At 46.7% G+C, this 9,162-nt stretch overlaps 1 protein-coding gene across 1 annotated transcript in view; it reads left to right on the top strand.

Annotated features, from left to right (window-relative positions):
* Nucleotides 1-2,641: 2,641 nt before the first annotated feature.
* TMTC4 (transmembrane O-mannosyltransferase targeting cadherins 4) overlaps nucleotides 2,642-9,162 on the top strand; it is a 61,390-nt gene continuing 54,869 nt past the window's right edge. Inside the window, exons 1-2 of the mRNA XM_075424265.1 lie at nucleotides 2,642-2,726; nucleotides 4,939-5,154. Of these exons, the coding sequence (XP_075280380.1) occupies nucleotides 4,993-5,154 (162 nt within the window). The 5' untranslated portion in view covers nucleotides 2,642-2,726; nucleotides 4,939-4,992. The remainder of the gene's footprint in view (nucleotides 2,727-4,938; nucleotides 5,155-9,162) is intronic.

Raw genomic sequence — 9,162 nt, 5'->3', positions numbered from 1 at the left:
TGACAAAAAAATAGTGTTGCATTTAGGAAATGTTTTATATTGAAGCACTATAATAACTGCTCCAAAGAAGCAGACTGGAGATAAATTATGCAATTGTAGCTGATTTGAATCAGATTTTGAGGGAAGTAGGGAACTCTCCAGAACAGGTATTTGCTCTGCATTTCTTCACATTAATTAAAACAGAACAGAAGGTTGTTGTAAAAACTGCTATATTATAAAAACAATAAAACCCTAAGAAACAGGCTTATTTCAAAATGGAAAATAACAGTAAGGAGGGACTTCTGTGTATGTTATGTTGTTCATAAGGAAATGTTAATCAGTATTGTTGTATTGACAGAAGTGGTGATGAGGTGATTTATACCATCTGTGCATCTGGCTGCACAGATATATATAAATTTGACCAGAACTGATGATATCAGCAGACAGACTTACACGGAACAAATGAAATTCCATTTATAAAACATAGATCAAGGATGTGCAGATGTGTAAGAAATGTGAGTAAAGGAGCTACTAAGACGAGTATCTGATGTGAATGGGCCATCAGCAGAAATAATACATCAGCAAATGTGATAAAGTCAAACCCTCTACAGAGCAAAATGTATCACAGAAAATGTGAAAGTGACTCATTTAGTGTAATTCTGGCAATTGTCAGTTAGTCCAGTGAGGCAAATCTCAACCTTGATTCACAGAACCTTACATATATTTACATATGCTTAAATTATAATAAATTCTTACATATGAGCAAATTCCAGCATGAACTTCAATTTCACTTGCTTCATTTGAATGTATAAAATGTAGAAGATTAAATACATGATAGACTGCCTTTCCTAGCTAAGGATTTTTTTTCTAAATTGGGCATCTCTCTTCTGAGTTGGGGCCCCCCATTAGTAAACACAAATGATTTAAAATATCTGTAAATACTGTGATCTCAGGAAGATTGTTGGATTTGGAAAAACTGGAAAGATAGTTGACAAGAATTTGGCTTGATAATACTTATCTGGGGTGGTTTGGGGGGTGTAATTTGAAACAGTAAGGATATGCGACAGTCATCGCCCAGTACTTCCTCCTCATGAATCAATGTGGCAAACCAGCCATTTTTTAGGAAGCGATACAAATCTCAATGCGTTGGATTTTAGGAGCAGAAAACCTAGAAAGCGTGTTGTTACAGATTATCTCACATTTTATCTCACAGTAAATGGCAGTCTGACCAAAAAGTCATAAAAGCATGCTTCACCTCTGCCATTTTATGATTCAAAATCGTAAGATACAAGGCTTACTGATTATGCCCACCTACATCACCAAGTCGGGGACAAGGGCAGAATGGACAAGACCATTTTAAAGTCCGAGGCACAATCTACTGGCTTGCAGGTCACGGTCTTTGCCTATTTATTTTAGCTCTTGTAACAAAGGGACCAGAAGTTTCTGACAGGCGAACAGAGCTTCGCGTGCGTGGTGACAGCTGGTCGCCGGCTTTCTACCGCTTCCCGATCCAGCAGCGCATCAGACGCTTTGTGGTAGCTGCTGAACAAGCACAAGTTACAAGACTACCATCTTCAAAGTGGGAGCTCCGCGACTACTTGAGTAATTTACCAGCCTGGGAATTGTGCTGGTTCAGCCGCTGCCTCACAAGCGGCCAAGCTGTCCGCGGCGCAGCAGCAGATGTCTCCAAGCAGGTGTCAAGGGGACAATCACGGGTGGCAACCACTGAAGCCCTCCCAAAAGCAGCATTTCTACCCGAGAGCTAAAGCCTCAGAGGAGCTATAAAGTAACCTCGTTGATTTGACACTCGATAGCGCAAACACCTCAGAAATCCCACTCCCAAATTAGACGACCCTGCCTGGCTTGCAGCCAGGATTTCTGATCTCAGCGTGTCAAGACTTTATTGTTTTTATCGGGAGGCTTCTGCCGAGCCCTCGGCAGCACCGTCCAGCGCTCGATCACGCTTTCCCACACGAAAACCACAACGACGAAACGCCCGAACAAAGCACGCCCGAACAAAGCCCTTTTTCGTGGCTTCCTCACGGTACGGGTCCCGCAGGAGCGCGGCACGAGCAGGCCCCTCGGCGAGGAAGGCAAAGGCGGGCACGGGCGGGCAGCCTGAGGCGGTGAACACACCCCCCCCACCCCGCCTTCCCCGCCGGCTTCGTCCCGTCTCTCTGCGGGGAGGGGGGAAGCTCGCCCCGGGGGGAAGGGCGGGGGGCTCAGGGCGGGGAACGGCCCGCGCAACGGCCGCGCTAACGGTCGCGGCGGCGCGCGAGGGCAGGGCGAGCCCGCGCGAGGCCTCCCTTCCCCCCCCGCGGCCAGGTAGGTGCGCGGGACAACGACCGCCGGGCCAGGGCGGGCTCCGGGAACGCGGCGCAGGCGGCGGGCCGCGCTCAGCTCCCGGCTCCCTGCGAGGCGGCGCGGCGCGGCGCGGAGTTTGAGCCGGAGAGGGAGCGACCCGCCCCTGCCCCGCAGCCACCGCGAGTGATCTCCTCGCCCCGCTTCCTCAGCCCGGCCTGCCGCGCGTCACCGCCGGCGCCGCCAATGGGAGCGTGGAGCTGCCCCGGGGAGGCGGGGAGAAGGAGGGGTGGGGCGGCTAGCCAGCCAATGGGCTCGGAGGATGTTTCCCGGAGGCGAAGCCGCCGCGGCCCCTCCCCCGCCGGCCGCTCCGGCTGGGGGCTCGCCGGGCGGGAGAGTTTCGCACCCGGGTGGGGAGATGCGGCGCGGGCTCCCACTCCTCGCAGGTAACGCGGAGCGGGACCCCCCCAGGCGCGGGGGTGGAGCGGGGGGCTTGCCCCTGCCCCGCCGGCCGGCGGGAGCGCTGGCGGAACTGGCCCGGGGGGCGGCGGTGGGGCTGAGGGCCGGGGCGGGACGGGACGGGACACCCTTCCCCCGGCTCGGCGGGACAACAGGGAAGCGGCCGGTGGGGCAGGGCCGCCGCGAAACTCCCGGCGAGCCCGCAGCCTCGCCCCTGCCCGCCCGGCGGGCCCCTTCCCCGGGACCGGGGGAAGTTTGCGGGTCCCCGTTGTGACCCTCGGTGCGAGCCCCCGGCGGGGCTCGGGGCGCCGCGGCTGAGCTCGCCCCGCCGCGGGGGTGGGCGCCGGGTCGGGGTGGGGGGTGTGCGCCGGGCCGGGGTCGGTTTGGGGTCGGGGGGTGGCGGCGGCGCTGGCGCCGCTGGGCAGCGGCGTGTGGGCCGGTCGGGAGCGGGAGAGCCGCGGGGCCGGCGGTCGGGGGCCGCGGTCCCCCGTGGGTGCTCAGCCCGGGCGGCTAGCGCGGTGTCCGGGCAAGGGACAACCCCCCCCCCCCCCCCGGCTGGGCCGCGGCAGAGGGCTGGCAGCAGGGGCTCGTCGGATCAGGAGAGCAAGGGTGATGGGAGAAACTTACTGGGCAAAAGGGATTTTGAGTAGGTTGGGTGTTGTAGCTGGGTGGCGGGCGTCGGTGCTGTGTCTGAGCCGCTGCGAGCAGTGCGATACGCTTCCCTCGGATTAACAGCCTTGCTTTGGACGGAAACAAAACCTAAACTAACAGCACAGAAGTGAATTTCTCGGAAAAAAAGGATTTGCTCTGAAAGTGGCTGGTCTGCGTTGCTCTGCTGAGGAGCATCACCCCATCTCGGGTTGCACAGCTCCTGCTGCCGGACTTTGCCTGAATCAATGGAGGGACACCGCTGTACAGTCCCCAACGCGAGAAGGGGCACTGGCGTGACAGGGGCCACCGGCTGACCGTGGGTACGGAGATTGGGAATGTGCGGAGACCGGGACTTAACGCTGCAGACAGGGCACTTACAAAGCCATTGCCTTAGCAGCTCTGATGGTCGAGTCTGTTCGAGGAGCCAAACGGCTGGAGCTTTTTGCTAGATTGTATGAAGAAGTTAAATGCGGGGTTTTCAGGGGTGTAGCAGTTGATTTAACAAAGCCAGTAAATAAGAAGAAATTGTGAAGCTGGGCTGCTGTTGTGTCCCTGTCATTCTTGGGGCTTACAAATAAAGACTTTGTATTGTGCCCTGCTTTTACTGTCGTTTTTGATTCATAACCTCCTCCCCCTGCCATTTACAGCAGCAGCACTCGGTGATAAGACCACTCCCAGTGCTGTCAGAGCACCAGAGAAGCAGAGGCAGAGCAGCCATCCAGGCAGAGGGCTGGCTTTGGAGCATCAGAAGAGAGCCTTCCAAGTAAAGGGGGCTCGTGGGTAAACCTCCAGCCTCAGTACCTCCACGCTGATGTATCACTCAGTGCTGTGGGGTTGCGTGGTCTTTTTCATCTGCCTCAGCAGCCTGATAAGCCTGTGAATACAGCAGTGGAACTTAGCCTACACTGTACTTGCAGCGTGCAGAGTGATCTAGTGAGCACTGCTTCGGTCTTAAGTGCATGCGTCTTGTTGTCGCCTTGTTTGCATTGTTGAGATTTAGGGCCCAGTCCATTAACTGCTATCTGTATATGTCTACTTGTGATGTTGGTGTGAGTTCCCTTTATGGGCTATATGTAAGACTAGATCCTTTAAATCAACTAACGGAAGAGACCTCTTTTTGCAGTTGATGATGTTTGTTTTTCACACTCAGAAGGAAATTATAGTGCTTATCATTCTCTTAGGAACTTTATAAATGTTCTACAGTCCCTGTGATGCCCCCTTTTTGTTGTACTTGAAAAGAATAGCAAGGAACAGAAAAACAGTGATTTGCTTAAGGTTTTAGAATTTACCCGTGCCAAAGCCTTAACTTAGAATCTAAGATTTTCTTGGCTTTATCTCTGTGCTCCAGCCATGAGAAATTGTGCCTTCCTTCCAAATTTGAAGTACAAAATTGTGTTTAGGTATGTTCCAGTAATTATGCAAGGCATCAAGAGAAAAATGTTAGGTTGTACGAAACTTCCTTCTCCTCTCTCAACCCAGCTCTCCATTTTTGAATTCTTTTTTAGTGAAATGCAACTATAATTGTGCATTTGTATCTATTTCTTTCAGATTTGCAACCAACATAATGCTGAAGCTCCCAACTTGGAACAAACATTTCACAGAATGGCACAAACGGAACCTAATCTGGACCATGATGTATCATGGTTCCTCCTTCCGCCATACTGGGCAAAAGCGATTGTGGCATTAATTTCCTTCCTCTGTTTTGCTAACAGCTATGATGGAGATTTTGTCTTTGATGATTCTGAAGCCATCATCAATAATAAGGTTTGTCTCTCTTCTTTGCCCCCCCCCCGCGCTCTTTGACATGAATGGTAATAGAAGAAATAGTGACAACAATTGATCTCAGTAGGCCCAAAATATTCATCATAGCAAGAGCTTCCTTCTGGTACTCTTTCTTTGAACTTCATTTTTCAGTTTTGTTTTATTGGGGTTTTTTTTTTAAGTGAGCCTTATTGAAGGTTGACAAACAAGCTGTACAGCAGTGCTCTACTGAAAAGCTAGAAGCATGTGTGCTTAACAAAATCTTATTCCTAAAGCTATTTGAAGAACATGACTTGGGTTCTAATGCATAAATAAAAGAGTGAACAAATTAAACAGCTTTTTTTTTTTTTTCCATCAGAATGTGTCCCCTCTGATTCTTTTGCAAGCAAGATGCTCTGCTTACAAGTGTTGATATCTGGTCAAGGGGAAGGGATCTCTTTTTGCCATACCAAATGGGCTTTGTCTGCTTGCCATGTAAGAAAGCATTAACTAGGGTTGCAGCAAATTTGGATGTGATGTTTAGTAACACTTATTCACAGGGTACCTGTACATCAAGACTGCATATAGATCTAATTTTATGCTTTGTTTCCCAGTCAGTGAGAGTATGCAGTAGACTTTTCTAATACCTGCTGATGTTAACAGGATATTTTTTTTCATTATCTTCTCAGGGTGACAGATGAATAAGCCCAATGAATAAACTTACTCTGTTTGCAGGATACACGATGCATCACTAAGTGAGGGTGCAGGCGTTCTCCAGCTGTGGTTTATACCATAAAAATGTTACAGGAGCAAGGAAAGCTTCCTTTTCCTATGCGCCTTCCCCAGCTAAAGTTCCTGTGATAACAGTATATTTTTTTAAATAGAGGCAGAGTGTTCTTGTGCTCTGTTTTAAAATGATCATACGTGCAATGAACAGTCCTTGAAATGCTTGGAAATTAACATGTGACTCAAACCTCTAGCTAAGATTCTTTTGATTTTGAGTTGAGTGTCTTCAGTTGCTGAGACACTGCATAGAATCACGTGTGGCAGTGAGTGAGTGAGTTAGTGAGCCTGTGCTCATAGGTGAGTCCTGGTGTGACAGCTCTTAAGCTGTTCTGAAAGGTACTTGTTAAATGCTTGGAAAGAGAAGCACAGGGTAAAAAGAGCCACCCTCATCTGTTGGTTCTGTTTTCCTGAAGCCATGGGGTTACAGGGAGGATAATCGGGAGACTCAAACTGCTAGAAGAACACAGTTCACTTTTTTTTTGGCCTTGCATGAGATTTAGAGGCAGCTTACCGCAATGTGCCTTTTAGAATCCCGCAGAATTACTGTTTCCTTAGACAAATTTGTATTATGCTTATGTAAGTCATCATACCTTGAGTTATAGATGTATGGGGGGAAAATACATCTGCCAAATCAGAAATAAATTTCAACACTTCTAAGAGAATACTATAGACAAATTAAGAACTACAGCAATTTTTTTTTTTTTTTGAGAAGCATTATATTTTAAATTACACAGCTCTTGGCAATGTTTCATTCTGCAAAGTTTTATTTGGGGCACAGTTATAATATTTCAATTTCCTGAAAGAATGAACAGAAGACTGATGTTGAAACAAGGCAGGTTGTTTTGTTCATGCGCAATTTCCACACTTGTAATCTTTCTCCATTTCTTGTGGTCTTCACTTTTGAAGTGTTTCAATTTATCTGTGCAACACAGCAGCCTGCACCAGGATTATAGCTGTTGGCAATGCTGAGAAATTCAACCAATGCTTACATAGATTACTTCATACCTAGTCTGTAGGTTTGAAAAACTGTGAGGCTTATTCTGTTTTTCACATCAAAATCGTGTATTATTCCCTAGAAATCAAATGAGATTTTTGTGACGATATCATTTTAACACAGGGGTCATATGAATAAAAAAATGGAATATGGTAATACAAAATCCACAAGAAAAATGCAGAGACGATGAGTTTACCATTTTAATGGGAAGAGAGAGTTTCTAGCAAAGGCACAGTTTATTAAACAAAGTATAGCATATTTTATACCCATTCAATAGGAGAGACAGCAGGTGAAGTAATTTTGTAGATTTACTGAGCATTACTATACCAGTATTTTCTTGGGTACCACACAGTGACCTTTTTGTTAAGCTACTAGTTCCCACCACCACACCAATCTTTCAGGATTTTCTTTTAGCAAAAGATACAGTGTTAATTGACCCCATGCTTGCTGTATTGTGGAACATTCTGGTATTAGATTTTGTTGGGGCTCAAGGCTGTTTTCCAGATGCTTTCTTGTCATTTTAAGCAGCATTTTGACTGATATACAACAGTAACTTTAATCTTTGTTTATTTACTAGCTTGGCAAGACGGAACAGTTGAATTAGGAGGAGCTTCAGACACAATGTGTCATTTCCGTAAGCCTTTATATAGAAAAACTGACCTTTCTTCAAGTATTGAACTCTGCTGTCTGTAAGCTGCTGCTAATCAAATATTTAGAGATTCTTTGATATCTGCTTGCAGTTCTTAAAGAGAAAATCATATGTAACTTTTAAACAGCTGTGTCTCTTAGAGCTAACCATTCCTGGTTTAGGGTAAGTTCACTGAGAGGGGAAAATTAATGTAAGAAACTTTTTCTCACAGAACTGGGATACAAGGGCAAGATACATGACTGAAGATTTTTAGGTCATATGGAAGTATAATCTAATCACTAAGTAATTCCATGTATTCAGCTTTTCCTGCGTTCTTCCTATGGAGTACAAAAGAAGACTGATTTTGATGAAAGGGGAAATCTAGCCTTGCACATCTGAAATACATTTCCCATCTCAAGTTATTGAAGACCATCTGTGTCATAGAAGACATACTTTTAAAATTTTAATATTAGAATAAAAGTCTTTCTTTCACAGTCCCTTTCTTTGGCATATGTACTTAAGGGGCAGTGCTGTTGGTTGCAAAAACCATCTGAGTGCCACAACGCCCACTAACACTGTCTCCTGCAGAGCATAGAGACTTCAGCAGATGCTGGTGTACAACCCAGTCCCAGCTTGCCCCTGGGAAAGCAGGGTGTGTTGATTGATTTAGTGGGCTGCTGGTTGAGTGCAATTCTGCTCTGAGAGTCAGATTAAGACCCTTAGGGCTTGTGCATACCAGGGAGGAATGGAACAGGAATTTAGGTGCCCAAGGCCAAAATTGCAGTGCTGGAAGGAGAAAGAAATTTGTAGCTCTTGCATGGTAGTAGAAACATCTGTGAGAAAGTGAAGAAATTTTGCACCTTCCTAATTCTTAAGCCCAAATATGATCCCCTGTGAGTCTTGGTTTCTTAAGATTTCTTCCTGAGAATGCCTTAATTCACAGCTGCAGTACAGGACTTTTCCAAGACTACAGTGCTACCTGCTTTGTTTTCTTCCTGTAGATTAGTAAACTATTAGAGAATTCTTCACTTCATTTGACAGTGTGCTGGGATTTTTAGCCTACTTCCTTGTTCTAATTTTTTTTTTGAGTGGTTGTCTAATACTGGCCAAATATGGTCAAGTGATAAAAATAAATCTCTTCCTGGATATTTTTTTTATTTTTGGATGGATGAAAAGTAGAATGTGTGAAGAGAGAAGCAAGAAAAATTGAGTTATTTTAAGTTCAGTTTAGCAGCAGCCGGTGAGCATGGCCCAGACATTTGGCTGTACCTTGGGACTAGCAGTGGCGTGTGTTCTCTCTTGCCTTGGCAGACCAGAAATGCTAGCTAAGGATGGGATGGAAGGTGCTGGAGACCACAGGAGGTACTCAAGGTAGTATAGAAGCAAGTGAGATGGTAGCACCATTTGAGAGGAACTGGAGTTAGTGAACCAAGGGTATTGTGATGTGAGAAGCTTGTAAGTAGATGAAGATGTAGGAGGAATAAGACATGGGACACCTGGCTTTGTAAGACCTTTCATGGGTTTAGCAACCCGGTTTGTCTGCTTACTTATGTTTGTATTGGCTTACTAATCTGCTTTGGTTTGTTGGTCTCTTGAACAATTTCAAGGGAGAAGGTAGGGGTAG

Source organism: Opisthocomus hoazin, chromosome 1, assembly GCF_030867145.1.
Source record: "Opisthocomus hoazin isolate bOpiHoa1 chromosome 1, bOpiHoa1.hap1, whole genome shotgun sequence".
NCBI classification, from domain to species: domain Eukaryota; kingdom Metazoa; phylum Chordata; class Aves; order Opisthocomiformes; family Opisthocomidae; genus Opisthocomus; species Opisthocomus hoazin.
The sequence above is the reverse complement of the archived record's forward strand: the minus strand, read 5'-3'. Positions and strand labels throughout refer to the sequence as shown.